This window comes from Podarcis liolepis (assembly GCF_965112155.1).
Source record: "Podarcis liolepis genome assembly, chromosome: 2".
NCBI classification, from domain to species: Eukaryota; Metazoa; Chordata; class Lepidosauria; order Squamata; family Lacertidae; genus Podarcis; species Podarcis liolepis.
The window spans coordinates 77859847-77882538 of record NC_139555.1 but is presented as its reverse complement, the minus strand read 5'-3'; the positions used below and the strand labels follow the sequence as shown (position 1 = coordinate 77882538).

General features: G+C 42.5%; 1 protein-coding gene and 1 long non-coding RNA gene across 4 annotated transcripts in view; one reads left to right on the top strand and one right to left on the bottom strand.

Moving 5' to 3' along the window:
- The window catches only part of LOC310700125, a 73036-nt gene extending 65827 nt beyond the window's left edge, over positions 1-7209 (bottom strand). Inside the window, exons 1-2 of the long non-coding RNA XR_014522442.1 lie at positions 7112-7209; positions 5668-5789 (exon numbers count right to left, since the gene is read on the bottom strand). This is a non-coding gene — a long non-coding RNA (uncharacterized lncRNA). The remainder of the gene's footprint in view (positions 1-5667; positions 5790-7111) is intronic.
- Positions 1-22692, top strand: part of TAMM41 (TAM41 mitochondrial translocator assembly and maintenance homolog) — a 111304-nt gene that overhangs the window by 67067 nt on the left and 21545 nt on the right. Inside the window, exons 1-4 of one of the 3 annotated variants that reach the window (XR_014522420.1) lie at positions 7311-7549; positions 9505-9684; positions 10296-10388; positions 20651-20801. Coding sequence is in view for 2 of the 3 variants with exons in the window: in XM_083489037.1 (XP_083345163.1) it covers positions 7421-7549; positions 9505-9684; positions 10296-10388; positions 20651-20801 (553 nt within the window). In the remaining variant the exon portion in view is untranslated. Of the gene's footprint in view, positions 1-7310; positions 7550-9504; positions 9685-10295; positions 10389-20650; positions 20802-22692 lie in introns of those variants that run through there. The other 2 variants (XM_083489037.1, XM_083489038.1) reach the window with 2 other exon arrangements.

Sequence of the window (22692 nt, the reverse complement as noted above, 5' to 3'; positions counted from 1 at the left end):
TTTAATAGGAATTATGCACAGTAGTGAGCCAATCAAGAAAAAAGAGCTCACTGTAAATATGTCATCTGAATAAGACATCTGCCACTGGGTTGTGGCAGGGAAATGTGCCCTTATTTCCTGCTCTCTCTGTGACTAGGAGAGCCACTGATAATTTCTGATCTTATTCTTTCTTTTTAAGGTTCACACTAAAACATTTCAGTCACAGTAGATCTTTATAACCCAAAGAATCCATAAATGAAGCAGCCATCACCTAAAATGAACACCCAGTTTAAATTATAGCCCTTCTGATGTTTCTACACACCAGAACAGATGCTTTATTTTGACAGGGTTCAGATTTCCTGAAGGATTTTGTGTTTGGCTAACTGACTTCCACTACTAACTGTAAATCATAGTATACAGCCCTAGGAGCAGTGTTTGCATAGGTGACAAGGTGAAGGGACATTCACTCTCCCCACTCATTGAGCAGCCCCTATGAAGTCTGAGAGCAAGGCATAATAGATCGACTGAGGTGGTCATACCTTTGCTATGGTCATTTGGAGGCACATCAAAATGTGCTCAACCATTCAAAGTACAAGGGTAATTCTTCCCAGACCAAGCAACAGTACAGCTCCATTTGCTCAGCACACATTAATTCTCAGACTCCTGCTTTAATAAAAGTAGTAAGGCTTCAGGCAATGCTTCTCTAAGAAATAAAAGCAGTTGCCAAACGCAGGTAAAGAACAGTCTTTCTGCAGAAGTGTTTCAAATTTAAAGGCTAATTAAATGGAATCTGCAGGTTAGCAGAATCAACTATATTGCAAACAAGGAATCACCATACCGGCTGCAAAGGCACCTGAAGGTCATACATTCTAAACAGCTTTACTGTTCCAGCATACACCATATGTCACACTCTTAAAACAGTTTCTTGCTGTGCAAGCCAAAGCCCAGTCTACTCAGAAGTAAACCACATTGGATTAATGGTGCTTCCTCTTAGGTAAAGGCCTACTGAACTAGCCAATTTATTTATTTATTTATTTTAAAAAATGTGGCTCTTTAGGACAAGGACCATTTCTAATTACATCAATAGCCTATAATGTAAATCACTCAATGAATTTCTACTGAAGAATAATATAGAAATAATATAGGAATGTTTAGATATTATACAAGCGGTGACCATTTTGCATGCATTCAATTGACGTGTGTCCAACGCGTTGGTCATTTTGGACCTGGAAGAGGGCAGAACGGGGACAGGATAGAACAAGTAGGGGCGGGTTGTAAATAAATATCACCAGTGGCCAGCTTCCATATTAAAAACAGATTAAAGCTTAAAATTACAAAAATAAATAAATGGTGGGTCCTAAAAATACACATTTCAGCTCGCTGAAAGCTGTATAAGACCCATGCCTGTGAGGACTTCCACAACTTAGGGGAGGCCACAAATAGCCCCTCCTGGTCTGCTACCCTGAGTTTCTGAGGGCAAGAAGAGGGCATCCTCTGCAGATCTTAGCACCCAAAAGGGTCTGTAGGGAATCAGACACTCTTTCGAGTATTTGGGCTTTGAATCATTTAGGGCTTTAAACACTAATATGATCACCTTGAATGGGCCTGGAAACGAAATGGCAAAACAGGGGTTATATGTGCTCTGAAATGAACCCCATCCAGCAATTCTGTCTGCTGCATTTTGGAGCAATTGAAGCTGAAGCATTTGCTGATGATCATGCTCTTCTGAAAGGTCTTCTCTTTGTTAGTAAGTTCCACTCCTGGGCTCACTTACTTGGGAGGAAGCCCCATTAAAGTCACGCTGACCTACATTTTATCCTCTTCTCATTAAATCTGTAACCCGCCTGTAACCAGTCCAGCAGGTCCTAGGCCTAAAAAGTGCATGAAAGCAGATGGTGCCATCTGGCCTCGTTTATTTACTTCTAAGTAGATGTGTAAAAGTTTGTGCTGTTAGATGCTTTTTGTACAACTATCTCTCTCTGTTTCTCACAGCCCCCTGGAGGGCAGGAGGAATTTGGGCAAGATAATTGCTTCCTCCCCCAGCTTTTCCCACCACAGCAATTTCTTGAGAAAGCATTAGCATGAAGGCTACAAAATGAAAAGTGCTTTCTTCCACTGTGCTGGAGCCTTAAATGTGAATACGTAGATCATGCATTGGGGTGCTGGAAGTAGAACAAGACTAGGAATGGGGGGTTTCTTTGGTGGAGAAGGATTGTGAGCCCACCTGTGATTATGAAAATGTGTCTTTTGTAACAGAGCCTCTCCTATGAATGGCCATTCTATGTCATTAAAATATGGGGAGGGAGAAGGAGAAGCTGTTCATAGTCAAACTGCTACTGAAACCTATGTGTCTGGGGAAGCAGGAGACGGAAAAGAAAAGAAATACATAGCTGTCAAGTGTCCCTTATTTGAAGGGACAGTTCCTTATTCCAGCGCCATGTCCCGCTGCTGTCCCTTATTGATGGATGTCCCTTAAATGTCCCTTAAATGATGTCCCTTAAATTTCAAAGGAAGCAGCTCCTCTCCCTCCCTCCCTGCTGGCCAGGGAGGAGGGAGGCTCCAACTGTGTTGCTTGGCTGTGTTGCTCACCCAATAAGAAGTCTAAGAATGACTGGGGGGGTGGAGCTTGCATGCCTTGTGTGTGGCTAGTTAATGCAAGCTGAGGGTGTTTTTGAATGCTGGACGGCATTTTGTTGCACGTGCTGCTGCAAACTTTGCAGTGCAAAGCCAGGCCGGGGAGCCATCTTAAGGTGAGGCTGCATAGGCCTTGTGGTGCATGTGATTCATATTCTATTCAGTTGAACCTCTGGTTACAAAGTTGGTTGGACAGTGTTCTTGAAGCTACCAGCATGAGTTTGACCAGACTGCAGGAGGACAGGAAGACTGGAGTGCCTGGAACAGGTGAGGCTGCAGGTCCCTTATTTTGGCTGCTGGTCCCTTATTTTCAAGGCTGCTGGTCCCTTATTTTCAAATCTGTAAGTTGACAGCTATGGAAATATCACTTGTTCAGTGGTGAGAGGAAAGCATATACAGTAAGCCCTCAAATTACATAGGGGTAATATTTCAGGGTTCATGCCTAAAGCCAAAATCGCATATAGTCAGAACCCATTGGGTGCATTGGTGGGTAGGATTACCAAAGTCTTTTTTGCCTGGTTGCCTGCTCATTTTCTGCCCCCTTTATATATTTATGTATATACTTTTGCCAAGCGCTCAAAGCTGAATGAGCACGAGTCAATTGTGTGTAAGTTGCAGGCTAGCTGTACTCTGATAAATTATTTTATTACTCAGCTGTTATTCTAGTGCCGTAGATTTACTGACTGATCTTGGGCTGGCCATGTATTTCTAGCCTCAGTATTCATTGGCTGTAAAGTGGGACTAATGTAGTCTAAATGGTGTATATACAATACAGTGCATATATGATATCATGACAACAAAAACTAGCAACACCAATCCAGCACAAAAAGGGTGTTTTCAATGGAATCACAAATAACCTTAAAAGCAACAGCAGGGTTTTGAAAAAATTATGATAGTTTTGAGAAAAGAGGACATCAAGTGGTAGTTGTTTGTAATTGCAGCTGGATGCATATAGCATACAGTATTTATTATTGGAATAGTTCCCTACCTCTGTGGATTTAGCCCAAGGATAAAACTCTGTTATTACACACACACACACACACCATTTTTGTTCTCTATGCTAAGGAGTGGGAAATGGGTATTATATTCTTGGGAAAGTATTCTTGCCAGTTTTGAGATTCACATTTAGTCACATATGCTTTATATTGAGGTAGAAGTGTAAGAGATTAATATAGAACTCTGCATTACGTTGTTTAAACTACATGCTATGCAACCCTCAGAGCAATTCACCATCACAGTCTGCATATGAGTGAATGGAAATCACATTATGGAATGTGCTATTGGAAAGCCTCTGATTTCAGAAACTACAGACTTGATCCACATAGGTTTGGATTTTATGTGCTGGTCATAATACTTGAATCTTGATTCACACAAGCCTGCATTCTATATGCTGTTCAGCTAAATAATGTCCATGATGCATTTTCAACTTCAGCACACACCATTTACAAGTGCTGCTGTGTATCTTTAAGGCCCCGCACAGCTTGGGATCCAGGAACTAATGAAACCTATGGTCTCCAGAGTGATACCTGTGGGTTCAATGACACTCTTGAGAACTTCCTCTTATGCCCTCTTATGCCCTCCTGTTGCATCCTGTGTTATGTTTTGCCTAATACCCTTTCTTCAGATTTCAAAGTAGAACCTGGGTGCTGCCCATGGGCATAGCCAAAGGGGGGCAGCTGCCACCCCCCCAATCAAGTAAAAGAACAGATACTTAACTGACCAATCACATTGGTTCTGCTCCCTCTAACAAAAGTCCTGCCCCTCAGCCAAGTCCTGTCCCCCCCTCCCCCAACAAAAATCCTGGCTATTCCCATGGTGCTGCCCTGAAGTTTTTTTTAATCAACTAAATTTATGATTAATTAGTATCACACTGTGCCTTAATAACAGAATGAAAACACAGGACACAAAGGTAGAAAAGCTACAAACTCATTTCTTAATATAAACTTGATCAACCTGATTATGGGCCATGAATTACCAGTCTGAGTTGATATGCTGGGGAATTAAATATCTGCCTGAAACAGCTACTGAATACTCTGGGTCTGGGAAGCCAACGGCTTTGAATCCTCAAAGGGTTTTGCTCATTTAAATGTTTCAAAAATCTGAGATGAAAACAGAAATTATATATTCATAATTGCAAAGCCCTCATGTGGGGGCTTTGGCCTACAGTTACATAATTACAAGAGCCGGTGTGATGTAACAACTATGAAAACAGCAGATAATGACAATTACAGGGTGATGAAAGCAAACAAGATGGTCGTGAAGAAAAGAATTAATGTGTTGCTATAGTCACAGAAAGCACAAAGGATTCAGCCCAGTGGTGTTAACTGCTGATTGAATAAAGAGGAAGGTGGTCCAGCAGCTAAAGTAACATTGCTAGTTTGCTGGAAACTCTCATTCATATTCACCCAGATGGACCAAAAATTGAAAGGCCATATTTTTTTCCAGAAATTACTGACTGAATGAAAACAACAATATATCCCAGAATCCTCTGCAACATCATGGAGTTCCAGACACATTATTGGTTTATGTGGGGCTGCCTAAACCTCACCTAGAGATGCATAAAACTCTGAGCTGTTTGCACTTGTCCCTCCATCTGAACAAAGAGGGCCAGCAGGGACGGCTTCACCCTTTCCATCAAAGCACTGCTGTTGTCAGCAGCAGAACGTGATGCTTATCTCTAAAACCCCAAAAGGCTCAGGACCCAGGTATCCATTAGAGTCCTCCAGCAGTTCTCAACCTGTGGGTCCCCAGATGTTGTTGGACTACAACTCTCATCATCCCCGAGCTCTGGCCTTGCTAGCTAGGGGTGATGGGAGTTGTAGTTTGACAACATTTGGGGACCCACAGGTTGAGAAAGGCTGCATTAGACCAAGGGTTGCCAACATGGCACCCTTCAGATGTTGCTGGACTACAGTTCCCATCAACCCTGACCATTGGCCATGCTAAATGCTGCTTGGAGTTGGAGGGCACACCATTAGCTTACCCCTATGCTAGAGCACCACCAACCATACCATTCTGCCTGTTCAAAGATATAATAATCAGACGGTCTCTTACAGTTTTGAATGGCATCTACTGAGAGAGCATCTTCTCTAAGTTGCTGTCGTGTCTGGACTCTTTGGTGCATGTTTCTGTAGAATCATAGGCACTCCCATCACTCTTGGGCATAGAAGAAATACCTGTAAATGAAAACCAGTGCATTGGGGAGAAAGCTTATAGCTTAATCTGTTCCACATGGTGCTAGTTTGCTACTCTGATGAAGTTGTTGTTTTTAATTTAAAAAAAAACATGCACAAGGGAAGCATTAAAAATAATGGTGTTCCAGCTGTAGTTTCTTTCAGGATTCTGCCTCTAGCCTACAGTGCCAGGCAGACACCTCTGGGAAGCCCACCAGCTTCTGCATGCTGGCAGCTAGTAATCAGTGTCCTAATGCCTCTGATCCAGCCGTAATGACAGCCATTGCTGGATCCTTTCTCAAAGAATTTGACTAAAATTCCTCAGAAGGTACTGCAGGTCCTTTGGCTCTCTAGATGAAAATGTATGCAAAAGAGCAGCCACCCCTTTAAGCTTCGCTGTACGCTTTTAATAACTTTCGTATCACACTTTGCCAACAGCAGCATACAGTAGCTGGTTGAGTAATTATCAGCTCCCTGCGTTCCCCGAGGTTCATAGCCAATCTGACATTCAGAATAATCAGATGAGATTGCTTGGTAGTTCAGAGCAAGTAGGACCATCTGTATCTACATATATTATTACTGCTTGGCAGGTCATAGAAGATTTCTGACAGCTTGAACCACAATTAAGTTAAGCAGAAATGTTCAGTGGCATTTGCTCCTAGATGCCTGGGACTGCAGCAACAGGATCAGGCTGCATGAAATCCAAACACACACCCTCAAATGATGTGTGTATTCTTTTAAAAATTTCAATATATCCAGTATGCATGCTTCGGCAATATGAGTGTTATGTAAACTGTCGTTAGAATCCCTCTAGATCAAACGGTGGTACAGAGCAATTCAGTCAAATTTGTTTTGTTCAGTAAGGAGGTACATAGGCAATAATTACAGTTCCCTCAACATTTGCTTACCTATACAATATTATGCAATGAAATAGTACTGCAGGATTTCCACTTATGCAATGGAACCTCTCCCCGCTGCGCCCTCCAAGTCTCCTCCAGAGGGTTGAGAACCCGGGAACAGATTTGGTGCGTATGTGGGGAAAGGAGAGGAAGGGAAAGTTTCCTTGTGCGGTAGAAAGTCCTTGTGCTAGCGGATCTGCCTCATGGGATATGCAATCCTAGCACGGTTACACACACATTTTTTAAACAATTGCGTTGGCAGCGTGAAGTGAACCAGGGGATCAAGCCTTTCCCCATCTTCTGAATCTGTGAGGGGGGGGGGATAAAAAACAGATAAAAATTTTGATCAGGTTTCTTTAGTCCCCAAAACAGTAACTCTCCTCCAGAAAGAACCGTGAGAAAAGTTCTGCTCGCACTGCTGCCTGCCTATATAATTTGGTTCCTGCCAGGCTGCACTCCTATCCCTGTTTATCTGGTCTCAGGCCCCAGGGTATTTTCTGCGTAGACTGGATTGCGCGCCAGAAAGCGGTGCCTCCCGAGGCAGCTCTCTACCAGAGAGGGCGCTGTGGTTTCAGAACGCCTACTTGGTTTCCTCTTGGTTCAAACCCTCTATTTCCTCAGCTACTGGCGTGGACGTTGGGCGACGTGATGCTTCCGCCCGGCACCCTCAGCTGCTGAGTCTGCCCTGCGAAGACTCCGCGCGCGCTTAAGGCGCACGTTGTTTACTTTGGCCGCATGGCTTTGCAGAGCTCGGCGGTGAAATTCCGCAGGATCCTGGCTCATTTCCCTCAAGAGCTCAGCCTAGCTTTTGCTTATGGGTCCGGGGTCTTTCAGCAAGCGGGTGCCTCTGCCGCGGAAACGGGGGTAAGTGGGGCTGGAATAGACTCCTAGGACGGGAAGGGGCGAGTCCTATGCCTATTATTTAGCTGTAAAACCTGCGAGCGATCAAGCGGCGGCGGCCGTTTTTGAAATTGTTCTTTCTGCAGCCTTCCTGAGCAAGGAGCTGGGATGTGTGTGTGTTTTAAGAATTACCCACCCTTCCCCGATTCTACCCTCATGAGCCCAGGAAAACATAATAGAGTTCCCCTCGTTTTTTCACCATATGCTTCATAGCACCATCCATCCAACACAATCTTTAATTGCAGGTAAAACCAGCACCTAGCAGCTTCTGTCAATGCATGTTTATTTGAAAATAGCTCTCACTGTCTATAATGGGATTTGCTTCCAACAAACTGTGCAGCCACAGTCTCTTAATTGAGGTTAGAGTCTGGCAGCCTTTAAGTTTAAGGCTCATTCTAAGGTTGCAATCCTATCCCTCTTAGCTTCAACTGTTTTTAACCATTTGTTTCTTGGATGGTTCCTAATACAGCCATAGTGAATAATGAGTTAATAGTGGCCTGTGGTGTTGTATTGATTGGGTTATCAGTGGAATTGTTCTAAGTCAGAGGTTTTCAACCTTTTTGGGTCCACGGCTCCCTTGACCAACTGCATTCTTTCTGCAGCACCCCTGTGGGGCTCAGGAGCCCAGTTATGTCACCCCTTGCCTGCAGAGCTGGCAGCCTCTCACCCTTTTTGGAACACCCTCCCTTGTAGTGTCAGCCTCCTCTCCTTGGGAATCCTCCCCTTGTGGGAGAGGATGCAAGAGGGCATCAGAGGAGGGAGAGAAAGAGAGGGGCAGGGGCCAGTGTTGCCCGTGGCACCCCTGACCATCATTCAAGGCACCCCAGGGTGCCACGCCACACTGGTTGAAAATCACTGTTGTAAGTGAACGCCTTGGGCATAGTATCAGATTCAATTTTTCCTTTAAGTATCAAAACACTACTGAGGCTTGAATTTTATTAAGTGCCATCAGATGCTAATGCATCATGTACAGTGGTACCTCGGGTTACAGACACTTCAGGTTACAGACTCTGCTAACCCAGAAATAGTACCTCGGGTTAAGAACTTTGCTTCAGGTTGAGAACAGAAATTGTGCAACGGCAGCACGGTGGCAGCGGGAGGCCCAATTAGCTAAAGTAGTACCTCAGGTTAGCGGGACGCAGGTGGCGCTGTGGGTAAAAGCCTCAGCGCCTAGGGCTTGCCGATCGAAAGGTCGGCGGTTCGAATCCCTGCGGCGGGGTGCGCTCCCGTCGTTCGGTCCCAGCGCCTGCCAACCTAGCAGTTCGAAAGCACCTCCGGGTGCAAGTAGATAAATAGGGACCGCTTACCAGCGGGAAGGTAAACGGCGTTTCGGTGTGCGGCTCTGGTTCGCCAGAGCAGCGATGTCACGCTGGCCACGTGACCCGGAAGTGTCTTCGGACAGCGCTGGCCCACGGCCTCTTGAGTGAGATGGGCGCACAACCCTAGAGTCTGGCAAGACTGGCCCATTCGGGCAGGGGTACCTTTACCTTTACCTTTAGTACCTCAGGTTAAGAACAGTTTCAGGTTAAGAACAGACCTCCAGAACGAATTAAGTTCTTAACCTGAGGTACCACTGTACTCTATAGTTAGCCTGTGTCCAATCCAAAGCCTGCACTTAAATCCCATTGAATTAAAGTGGGGACTAAATTAACGACTAACTCTTCGCACTGATTTTAATGGAAACCTTAGTCTGGATTTGAATGGGACCTAATTTAATCTGGATGCAATATGGAATGGACTAACATGCTTTGTGAGCTTTTGCTTGCAGGGGTGTGTGTGTGTTTTCTTATGCATTTCTTCGTTGTTGTTTTTTTGTTTCAGATCTTTATGTTGCCTTCTGGTGTTTAACATGGTTCAGGAGTGTCTTGTGATTGTAAGCAAAAAAACCTATGCATTCTGTCGTCTTTTTTATTTTACAGAACAATATGCTGGACTTTGTGTTTGCTGTTGATGATTCTGTGACATGGCATATGATGAACCTGTTAAAGAATCGTAATCATTATTCCTTTCTAAAATATTTTGGGCCCAAGCCAATCAGTAACGTCCAGAACTATGGAGCAGGGATTTACTACAATACACTAGTGCCTTGTAATGGCAGGGTAAGTAATATAGGTGGCATCTTTGCTGTTATCTGGGTTTGTCCCCAGTGTACAAGTTTAGTTATTGACTCATTCAGGCTTTTGCTCTGTGAGAGCTTTATTACTGAGGCAAAAATTCTTTTGAAAGGCAATATGTTCTATGAAAACGGGATTAATTGATTTAAATTGTGGTTATTTTAATCTTTGTTTTAGATTTTGTTAAAATAAAACAACTTTTATGACTCTTTCCATCATGAAAGATAGGTTCAAAACTAGGTTAGTTTTGGGACTCCAAGTGAGGTAACTGTTTAAATATCAAGAGGCACCTTGAAGATTAGATAAGAGACTCTGCAGAAAGGCTTATGGGGAGAACAGGGGAGATAAGTGATTTTCCCATGGAAAGTTTCTGATGAAAAAGACTTCACAGTGTGTGCCCCTCTGCTGCTTCTTAGGATGGTTCTTAGCAAAAGAGACAAAAAAACAACTACCTCTCTCGTGCGTTGAGAATAATTTCCTCAAAAGAATTTTCAAAAGATTCCGCCTTTGTGCAAACCTATTTTGCTTTTGGCAGATGTATATTTGTCTTTTATTTACACTTAATGTGATCCAGCTCTCATTTTTGCATGTTCCAGGTTATAAAATATGGTGTTATTAGTACTGATGTTCTGATTGAAGATTTGCTTCGCTGGAAGACACTCTATGTAGCTGGACGACTGCAAAAGCCGGTACTGCTAAGACTCGTTTTCTCATTTAAAATGACCATAAACCATAACCACAGGAAAACTATTTCAAAAACATGGTGGAGGAATAAGTGGCCATAGGCTGTACTCTTACTGTGGTGTTTGGAATGTAAATTTGTGGCATAAGTAAAATGAAATGTTGATAGTTGTTATTGTGTTCTATCTGAGGGTTGAACTACATGTTACATTGCTCATGTTAGTGTTCAAATGGCCACTTCTGTTTTGGAGAAAAAGCAGCTGTGGGACTACAGTCTGAATTGGTCCTCCACAAATTCCTTCCTCTATGTGGCAGTTTGCTCAAGGTGCTGTTTAATTTCAGTGAACAGCACGTTTGAAGGCAAATAGCAATGCTGGGTAGGTGGATTTTCAGTAGGGAGCTACCACAGGGGCCAACACAGGAACACATTCCTAATCGGGGAGCTCACTGCTACTTTTTCTTTAAAATAAGAGTCTAAACCACTGAGCCTCTTGGACTTGCCAATCAGAAGGTTGGTAGTTCGAATCCCCGTGACGGGGTGAGCTCCCGTTGCTTGGTCCCAGTTCCTGCCAACCTAGCAGTTCAAAAGCAGACCAAAAATGCAAGTAGATAAATAGGTACTGCTCCAGCGGGAAGGTAAATGGCGTTTCCATGTGCTTCTCTGGTTTCGCCAGAAGTGGCTCAGTCATGCTGGCTACATGACCCGGAAAAACTGTCTGTGGACAAACGCCGGCTCCCTTGGCCTATAAAGCAAGATGAGCTCCACAACCCCAGAGTCGTCTGCGACTGGACTTAACTGTCAGGGGTCCTTTACCTTTACCTTTTAATGAATTATACCTTTTAAAAACAAAACCATGCATCATGTAGTGGCCTGGTTTGAATGTAGCATTAAACCATAGTTCGATGTGAATGAGCAGTGCGGTGGTGACTGCTGGTCAAAAGTTCCCATGGCTCTCCTCTTGGTGTGCAACTGAGTCTGCCACCATGAGTGACAGGCAAGAGCAAACCCTGGGAGGAAGCGCACCGTAAACTTGGGTTTGGATAGCACAGCAAGCTGGACTTTGGCTTGTCGCATCTGTGGTGTAGTAGCAGTGGAAGAGAAGTGCCTTGGGAACACTTGAGCCGCATGCGCCACCACACTGCTTATTTGCATCAAACCATAGGTTGATTTGAATTATGGTTTAATATGTGTGTGTGGAACTAATGTATGTTTGACAAGTAACTTCAGAGTTTTGGAACCAGATTGTACTGTCCTTTGCCAAGCCATTGGAAGCACATGCGAGTTACCCTGCAACACGTACATTGGTATCCAACAGGAGTGCCGCTATCACTTGGCTCTCAGTTCCTCCATTCCCACATCTCTTCCTGTGACCTTTTTGCACTCTTGGGAAAGAATTTGGAAATGCCCGGTCTATATTTAAACATATTCTTGATCATGTTTGTATGCTGCCAGGAGTTCAGGGTAGTGGATACAGAGTTAAGCTGAAAGATAATAATTTCCCAAAAGTATTGTGTGAATTTCATACCTGATGGAAGATCTTAACCCATTTCTCCTTAACAGTTGGCCACACCAGTTTATCGGTGTCTTTAAGTCACAGGTGGGTACTTGTGGCTCTCTAGATGTTGTTGGACTCCAATCCTACCTCTGACCATGCTGGCTGGGGCTGATTAGAGCTCAACTGCAACAATATATACAGTACCACACTCCCATACTCCGAATCTGGTGCTTTAAGGATAAAGAGTAAAGGTAAAGGGACCCCTGACCATTAATTCCAGTTGCAGACGACTCTAGGGTTGCGTGCTCATCTCGCTCTATGGGCCGAGGGAGCTGGTGTTTGTCCGCAGACAGCTTCCAGGTCATGTGGCCAGCATGACTAAGCCACTTCTGGCGAACCAGAGCAGCACACGGAAACGTTGTTTACCTTCCTGCTGGAGCTCTACCTATTTATCTACTTGCACTTTGACGTGCTTTCGAACTGCTAGATTTGAACCACCAACCTTCCGATCGGCAAGTCCTAGGCTCTGTGGTTTAGGCCACAGCACCACCCACGTCCCATAGGATAAAGAGTACTGAGCTTTAAAAGTGGCTGGTGAAATGTCAGTGACAACTACACAAAGTTCATATCAAGTGTTCCAATTGACCACTAGATGGAAGCAGAGTTAAGTCAAAAGGAGAGAGAGAGACTCTAAATTCAACTTGGAATTCTGATGAGAGAAAGGGGTGGGCGGATGGGGTAGTGAATCTGCTTTGGGTATAGTCTTAAGTTTTTAGTTGCCTACGAATTCCCAGCTGACTTCTTTTTGTATTTTAATGTTTTTAATATATATTTAATATTCTTCTGCTACAACATACGAAATCATTAGTGGGAGTTGGTGCAAATTATTCATTGGTCCTTTCCAGTAAAATTCATGGAAGATACTTTTTCTTGCCTTTGATTTTGAGAACAAAACAAGCCCACTCTTCTTAGTTTGTCTGTGTTACAAGATCAGAAAACAAATGAGCATTCATGTTGCTATTCTTCTGGGAACTAAGTAAAACTTAAGCTTGCGATTTCATCAAATATTTAGTTTTTTAACTTCAACTGAAGTTCCTCAAGCAGTGTACAATTTTTAGTAAAAACATAGTTACATATTTGGGTGTTTGTTCTATTTCTCCAATTCACTTCTCCCAGGATTCCACCATTTTGGAATGTGCATGGGAATCACTTGGGAATCACCCTTATAAAAAATATATCAACTTTCCACATGCAGGGAGATCTTGATGAGTAGTGCTTCCATTCAGTCTAACCTAGTGAATATTTTCCAGTGGAATGATCTCTGGGAGGACTGTACCGCATAGGACATAGCATGTCTAAATTTGTACCCAGTGTCTTTTTGAAACTTTTGTAAGATCATTCTGTCTGAAGAGGCATTTTGTGACTTGGCTTAAGTGTGTAGGAAGGTAGATAGCATTTTTCACACTTTACCTATCTTAAGCCTGCTTTGAACTTCTGGGAATCAGTAAAACGAAAGGCAGTGTTCGGTGATGTTAGCCTGCTTGTGGAACAGAACATTGGCTTTCTCAACCTCCCCCTCCAGTCCTCAGTGTCTCTAAAGTTCAGAGCAGATTTTGCTGGTGGAAACTGCAGGGTGGAGGACAGGAAGGAGAAGTGAGCAGATGCCTACTCATGCTACATTCAATCTTGCCCTAGAAGTATAAATAAAAACAGACTGCAAATCCAATAAATATAAATGCCTTCTCTGGTTCTAAGTTTTCTTTCAGTTGTTCCTTTTTGGGTCAACATAATCTTCTTTTTCTTCTTGGAATTTGCATCCAGATCTAAACTTGCAAAATTAACCAGTAATTTGTAGTTGCTGCTGGAAATTTTAACTAATGTCACCTGTAGATATTGTTATTTTAGTTGGATGTTGGTTTTTCAAACCTTGGTGACAACAGCTTTAGGGCTGATCTTTGAAGCCTTTGAAATATACCACCCATCTGAACATGAAAGCATTCCCATCTGATGTTTCAGGTTTGTGATGCAATACCTTTTTATCGACTGTTTCCACTGTGTGATTTATAGTCAATACAAACCTGAATGTTGAAAAACAAACCCTTTGCGCAAATCTGACAGTGATATATTAAACATGACTGAACAGCTCATATGGGTTTCCCCCTGTTTTAGCAGGGATTCAAGCAGAATAATTCCTAGTGTTCCGCTACAAGGTTGTGTCCCAGCTAGTTAATGTTTCTGTGTTTTTCTGTCTCTATGGAGTGGGCAATATAAGCCAAGTCCCGCTCTCCGATGTGTTAATTTCCCTTAGTTTGGTATACTCTTGCAGCAGTGCTAATATGAGCCACATAGTTCAGATGAGGACATCTCTAGTAGGACACAAATGGCTATTGAGAATTGTGAGCTCTTTTCTTCTTCCCAGGCCTCTCTGGCTGTGTCTCAAGAGTTTGCTGGCTTTTTGCTTTGGACACCACATAAGATTGATTAGCCAAGTTCTCATCTAACCTCATGTTGAAGAACTGGGTAAACACAGGGCTTTTCTGCAGCCCAATTGAGGCTTGTAGAAAACATCCATCCTGTTAAAACTTTATGATCTGCTGTCCCATCTTCAGGCTATGTAAAGTTTCCTGGCTGCTGAGGAATGGCAGATACTTCTGGTGTTTCCTGAAAGTGGGAGGCACTATCCAGCCAGCCAAGCCACTCCTGTCACATAGTCCCAAGCTCCTTCTACTTATAGCTCCTCCTACCTGTTCCACCTCAGCTACACTTATGAAAGTCCACTTACATGTCCATGATAGCTTCAGAGGCACTATACCACTATGGATGAAGCTGTCTTATGCAGAATAAGATCATTATTCAGAATAAGATCATTGGTCTGCATTGCCTGGCAGAGCTCTCAAGGATCACAGTAGGAGGTCTTCTTAAACTATGCTATCTAGTTGTGCGGTGACAAACTTCAAAGTGCAGGAGTCCATGACAACCCCATCCCCCCAAAGAGAATACAAAAATTCAGGCAGCTGGTGTTCATCCATTATTACACACACACCCCTCACCCACAATAATACAGCAAGCAGACTTAACATGGACACTGGTACCAGAGCCTGCAATAATCCCAGATGCCAACTTTGCTGCCACATACACCCAGACAACACCATCACTGACCCAACAACATCAAACATACCATCTCAAGCCTATTTATTTGCTCATCTTCTAACATTGTATATGCCATCAAATGCCAGCAGTGCCCTTCAGCTCTCTATATTGGACAAACAGGCCAAACCCTACGCCAAAGGATAAATGGACATAAATTTGACATCAGGAATCACAAGACAAATAATAATAATAATAATAATTTATTACTTATACCCCACCCATCTGGCTGGGTTTCCCCAGCCACTTTGGGAGACTTCCAACAAAATATTAAAATACAATAGTCTGTTAAACATTAAAAGCTTCCCTAAATGGGGCTGCCTTCAGATGTCATCTAAAAGTTGTTTTTCTCTTTGACATCTGGTGGGAGGGCGTTCCACAGGGTGGGTGCCACTACCAAGAAGGCCCTCTGCCTGGTTCCCTGTAACTTGGCTTCTCGCAGCAAGGGAACTGCATCCGCGAGCGGCGAAACCTGACAGTAAAGCGTTCCGTTACTTCCGGGTTGCCGTGGTATGCAACCCGAAAATGCTCAACCCGAAGCTACTTCAACCCGAGGTAACACTGTATACGGGTCTGGTGACTTCTGTTTCAGTGTATCTGAAGAAGTGTGCGTGCACAGGAAAGCTTATACCAAGAACAAACTTAGTTGGTCTCTAAGGTGCTACTGGACAATATTTTTATTTTTTTATATATTTCAACACAGAGAGAGCGTGCAATACATAGCACAATACCCAGGGTTCTATTCCATTAAGTTCTACTCACAGTGGGTTCATTGAAATGAAGGGCCCTAAGAAAGCTATGTCTATTAATTTCCACAGATCTATTCTAAGTATGTAGTACTTATCTTGACTGCAACCCCACCACCACCACCACCATATATTAGCATCTGTATGACTGCAATTTTATGTATACCTTATTTACCCCAAACTAATGCGCACTTTTTGGGCCAAATTGCATTGCGAAAATTAAGGTGCGCATTAGATTTGATGACACATTATACTCGAGTAAATACTTGAGAGTCAGCTCTATCAAACTCAGTGATGCTTGCTTCCTGTGTAGGTTCATCTCGTAGAGCGCATTTGGCAGCTGAAATTTAACTGCTTGCTTCTTGCAAAGAATTGTTGCCCTTTAAATTGCTAGCCTGAGAAAGCATCTGGTCTCTGATTACCTCTGCAGATTTGTCATAAACAAACTCACACTTCTGATTACCATATTAATTCACTTGCCAGAGCAAGGGCAATCCATCAGTTATCCTGTCACTTTGGCTGATGACGTCATTGCTCCTGCTCTGAAAAAAAGAAGAAGTCCCAGACCTGTGCTTCTCTGTGTTTCCCCCTCCACTATGGGGCAGTCTCAGATACTTACTTAACTGATTATGCCACAGATTAACACTGTGTGCAAAGTGTGTTCTTCCCTCCTTTAACTGGATCCTTGTTTGCAACATCTCTTCATAAATTTTGGCAAGCCAAATCATTTGTGATGAAAGGATAATAGGCCCTGAAAATACAGTATTTTTAATAGACCCCCCCCTTCCCAGCAGAAATGCAGTATGATATAACATGTCACACCTTGTGACTGGACTTTTGAGGAGAATGAACATCCCAAAGCCCCTGGGGGGGTGCATGCAATTTAAGAATAAATAGGGTCTTTATAAGAAAATGTTACATAAGGAACCATCAAACAGATGAAACCTCTACATGCTTAATTTAGACTAAGGCCCACTGTGTTCAATGGAGTAAAATGTTTAGGAGTGGGTTATGGCGAAGACCTCTTATAATACATTTATATTGGATTCTCTCTCTAACTTACATCCACAGGACATGGTTACAATGAGTCTTGCTGAATCAGACGTTAAAATGAACATATTAAAAAACCCCAGCAAACTCTGTTAGTTTTGACTCTTCAATATGAGATGGCAGGTAGTGTAAATCAAGTAAAAGAACTGAGTCAGAAGACCACATTTATTCATTCCCCCCCCCCCCAGTCAAGCAGATAAGCTATTATATATCGGGCTTTTTCCTAGCATATAAACACAGTTGTTCTCAATAGAGGTGAACTGGCTGTTTGGTCACTTGACTATTCAACTGGCTGTGTAATTTGGCCGTTAGACAGACAGCAAAAGCAGCTGGTCTTTCACTGTATTCCCCTATTGTCTTCTCAGCTGCCATTTTCAGCTCTAGAAGATTGTATTGACTTTTTCCCCCCTCAAGGAGGAGGAAAAATGCTTGTTTGTAAAATTAGGCTTTTAAAAACATGTAGGAAAGCAAATTGAAAGCATGTGTTCAAATAGCCTCTCCCAGGACCAGTTTACCTTTAACTATTCAGATGGTTCAGATTTTGTGTCGCTAACAAAAACCACACTTCAAATGCAGGGGGGAGATAATGGAAGAATAATGATATTGTATGCCCCACAGATTCGTTTTGGGTCTCGAGGGTTGTGTTCAGAAATATATATCATCGGCTCTGGTTTAAGCTTGTGAGGTTCTGGATACAATCATCTCTTTGTCATGGACTTGCTTTTACCCATATACCTTCTAAATGTTTGCAAAAACTGCACACTGTAATAATATCAGTCTATTTGTTTCATTGCAGTCTAGCTCCAGCTGTCTCCTTCACTCTAAAATCATCTTGTGGAAACTTAAAAAAAAAAATAGAAGAAAAGGGTAATTTGGTTAGAGGCAATACTTATTCCTGCATCGTGCAGGGCAAAATCTGGAGGGAAATTGCATAACTGTGTAAATATGTTTACAACATTGATTATTCTATGGACAAATGCAACACAGTGGTGCGCAGATTGCCTCAAATTAAATCACACACGCAAATGAGAAACAGGAAGCATCCAAGGAAAAAGACAAAACAGGAGAAAGAATCTCAAAGGTGCCCAAGAATAATGTTCAAATGACCATCACTTTTTCCACCTAAACAGACCTCCCTCAGGGGTTTCCATGTTTCCATTTACAAAAACATCATTTTTGAAATTGCTGAAATTGCGAAGGAAGATAAAAGCTACTGAGAAAGACCTCTCTGTAGCAAAATGAGGTAGGCATCAATGTATTACTCTTCAGCATCTTTGAGACTGGTTTTCCTTTTTTGTCTTTTCAAATCAAAGCCACCTACAAATGTGCGAGGGTTCATGTGTTCATTTTATCCAAGTAAATTGCAAAGGCCTCTGAGAGTGTCTCTTGTTGCTACAGCAGAAGAAATATATGCTGGGATCCAAAGAGCTGCTTAGGAAGGCAACTTGTGCTACTTCAGTGGAATTTCTGACTGTGAACTGCTGACCACTACCCCATATCAAACTTCAGAAATTCTCCTTGCTTTCAAAAGCCATTTCCATGGTGGGTGTGGGCTGTTAATGTTCAAGAACAGGTCCAGCTCTCCTCCCGTGGGCTCCCTTGTTCTAGTTTCACAGTTCTTTGGATCTCGATCACAGACAACAGAAGTAAGTTTGTCGCCTTGTTTGTTGATGACTCAAGCGGTAGAAGAATGTGCTTCAATTGGAGCTTTTCCAGCATATGTCAGAACTGGTTACAAATGATGACATTTCATCAGTATTGCAGCCAAACATTGCAGTACAAACGTTCAGGCCAGACTAATAGTGTGTTAGCGCCATGAGTGATAACCTTTCAACCATGGCATGCCTTCCTATTCATGTCTATGTAGGTGGAAATGCCACATGTGCCAATACATTCCCTTTCACCTCCATTTGGAAAGATCAGGTAGAAAGTGGTGGGAAAGGCTCCTGTCAGAGACTCTGGAGAGTGGCTGCCAGTCAGAGTTAGCTATATGGCCAAATGATCTGACCTATTATAAGGCAGTATCCTTTTTTTTTTTTTTTTTTTACTGAATCGTCAACAAAATTCTTATATGATAAAGCAAAGCAAAAGCCATGTGTACATGGCATCTATGGAGTATTTGTTTTTTTAACTTCATCAAACTCAAATATTTGGGCATTTTCTAAAATGGAATAGAAATTGATGCAGAAGTGTATGGGTATTGAAATAGGGCTGGATTCAACTAACCCCTTCTGCTTGTGGAAGAAGGACTTTGTGCAATGAGGCTTTCTCCCTCACCCCTGTATCTTCTCCAGATCTGCTCTGGAGGGTTGGGAGCATCCTCAGAACAGTGCATGAGGGAAGGGGAAGGAAGATTTGTTCCACTGGATAAGCAGAAATGCTTGTGCCAACAGAACAACCTCTTTAGAGCTAAGTTCTGCAATTAATCCAGAATGCGGCAGCTAGACTGGTGACTGGGAGTAGCCACTGGGACATCTGAAGGCAGCCTTGTTTAGGGAAGTTTTTAATATTTAATGCTGTATTGTTTTTAACTCTCGATTGGGAGCTACCCAGAGTGGTTGGGGAAACTCAGCCAGATGGGCAGGGTATAAATAATAAATTATTATTATTATTAAGTTTAATTTTATCCTCCGTGTCATTTCTGATACTCAGTCTTGTAGAAGCTGGGGAATCATGAAACTAGGACTAAGTGGCCTAGAAATAAGTTATTTAAATCAAAATATTTATACCCAATAGTGGGTGTTGGCATGGGCCACTGGCACTCACCTGACTCCAGTTGTCAGCATTGCTCCTGAAAACTGGGATGGAGGAAGGTCAGCGTGGTGCAAACGCATAGGTCCATCTCCCACTTGTGTGTTCACTAGGGTTGCCATGCGCCTGGAATTTCCTGGACTTATCCAGAATACCACATTTATCAGCAGCGTCTGGGCAGAAATTGGCCGAAAATCCGGATGTATGGCAGCCCATGTCGACAGTGCTGATTTTTCTGCTTTTCCCTTAAAATGGCTCAAAAACAGCAATTTTTGATGTGATCCTGCCAAAAGAAGTCCGGGTTTTCACTGTTTGAAATATGGCAACCCTAGCATTTGCTCCATACTAACCTTGACAATCTCTTTGTATTCAGTGATGCAGGCACCAGGAGGTCAGGTGAGCACCACTGTCTGCTATTGTTTCTACCTCCAAGAACAATATGTTACAGAGATGCACAGGCTTTGCATTGATGTATTCCATTGATTATAGGTGTTTATTGCCGCCTGTTTTTCTGTAAATGTTTTATTTATAATGTTGAAGATCTGCTTTGTTGAAAGTGGAGCTCGACAAAATTGGACAATCTCTAAATCATTGTGCCTTCATTAATATATTGTGACATAGTTCTGGGATTTGCAGTCAGTTATGAAGCACATAAATCCCATCATAGATTGCAATACCTCTGCTGAGGGAGCTGCAGTGCACTGGCTGCCACTGTGCTATCAGGTGCAGTTCAAGATTTTGTACCAGAAACCAGGCTTTTGGCATTGCAGCTTCTGCCCTCTGGAATGAGCTGGAGTTAGACCGGCATTTAGTGCTTTGATGTTTAGGTGCCTGCCTTAGACATTTTTGTTTAAGAAAGCTCTCCCAGTCATTTTATGGAATATTAATTGTGCAGTTGTAATGATGGTTTTATTGTTTTTAGAATCTGTATTTTATCAGATTTTATCTTATCATATAATACTTTAGCTATGGCTGTGAAACAGTTTGTAAATCGGTAAAATAAATAGAAATGCTTTGGTGTTTGTATGTTTAATGCTTGTAATTTCTGATGCCCTACCCATTCTCTTGACTACTTTTCAGGTGAAAATCCTTACTCAGAATGAGAACATTAAGCTGCAAGCTGCCCTTACTAGTAACTTGAAGAGCGCAGTCACAGCAGCCTTTCTTATGTTACCTGAAAGTTTCTCTGAAGAGGATCTTTATATGCAGATTGCTGGGCTCTCTTATTGCGGTTAGTAAGACTTTCATATTGTGGTTAATATGACTTTCAGTGTATTTTTGTTGCTGTTGCTGCCAGGGTTCGAAAAGGACCCTAAACCTGGATGAAGTATGTGTCGCTACATCCTGCTCTGTGCTTCCTGTCTTACTTGCCAAGGTTTCCCATAAAAGCATTGGTTGAGCATATACTGATTCACTGTCCAGAAAAGAAAAAAAGAGTGTTTAATTTGGTCCTACACGAAGCTTGCCATTGCCTCATATATTGCTTTCTTCCTTGTGAAACTACCTCTATTTAAAGCCAGTGTGGTTCCGAGTGTTGGACTAGGACCTAGGAGACAAGAGTTCAAATCCCTGCTTAGCCATTAAACTCACTGGGTGACCTGGGGCCCATCACAGTCTCTCAGTCAGTGCGGTTTAATGACTCTCATAATGTCCTATATTGCTCTGTATTCTTTAACTTTAAAATTATATTGTAAGATCCAAATGGCAGGGTAAAAATGTTTTCACAAATAAAATACAGAGAGCCCATCCTTGCCATATGAAAAAAAAAACCCCTTCTGGACAAAACCCAGACACCAGTACCCTTCAGCAACATCTCAATAAAACTTGAAGCTTGAAATGAAATATGTACAGGTCAACTATTAAATTGTGGGTAGCCAGTGTGTTGCCATCCAGATGTTGCTGGACTATAGTTTCCATCATCTCTGACCATTAGTCATGCTAGCTGAGGGAGGGCTGATGGGAGTTGAGGTTCAACATCTGGCTACTCCTTGGTTTCAATGAAACCAAATCTCAGCAAGGAAGAGCAGCTACATACACTGTATATTGCAATTTTTACTTTATTTCTCGGGCTTTTCTGTGTTTCAACACAATATAGTTGAACTGACAGGCTTTGGCTTGATGTATAACCTTTTAATCTTGGAGGGGAAAGCCCAGGCTTACATAGTGCATTATGGCAAAGGCTTGACTAAGTGGTCTTGGAATTGCAGAGAAACCTTGTTGGCACAGCATGGTTCGAAGCTGAGTGAGTATATTATGCTTTTATGTGGTAAGGGAAATCCTTTGACAAACTACCTCTGACCTTCCCTGGGGTAGCCTTCTGTCAGACGAGGCTGAATAATGGCCCAGGTGCTTTGTTTTAGAAAAGCTTAAGGCACATTCTGCAGAGTAGCACAAATGTTATAACATGTAACTGTTATGCCTTTGTGTTGGTGTCCCTCACTTAGAAACTAGACATTGGAAATTTTGATTATATCCCTAGTTATAATCCCTAGATCATGAGAAAAAGCCTCCTCTCTTTGTTGTTATAGGCTGCCTCAGCCCTTTTGTTTTCGTGTTAGAGAAGGCTTCCCTACTGTGGAAAGCTTAATGCGGTCAATATTCTGACTAGTGTTTTAAAAACTGTGTTCTTCCCTGACATTAGTTCCTCCTGTGTTTAAAGCACTCAGTTCCACTTTCCCCTTTACACACATGTGTGAGTTGCCACCTTTCCTGTTTCTCTGAGCATAGAGCAGCCTTCTAAAAAAGCGATCCTGGCATGTAATGTCAAACTGTTTTGGGATGGATAAAGCCTTCCTTGTCTCCCACGTTTTGCCCATGTAAGGAATGAGTGATGGATAATTGCTTGGTCTCAAATGAAGAACAATTGCTTGGTGTCAAAAGTGAATTATAAATTAATTATAAAATAATTATAAAGGACCGCCACTGCATAATTATTTCCAAAAAAACAGACATTGGTTAAGATTTGGACCTTACTTAAAATTTTTAGTGGGACACTAAACTAGTGTGCAACAAGAATGTGTTTGAGGCTGTACTTCCCTTGCTGTGCCTGTTGGCAGGTACCATTTCTGACATTTCCACCTCTACAGATTGCATAATGGAGAGAGAAGAGCAGTTCTTACCAT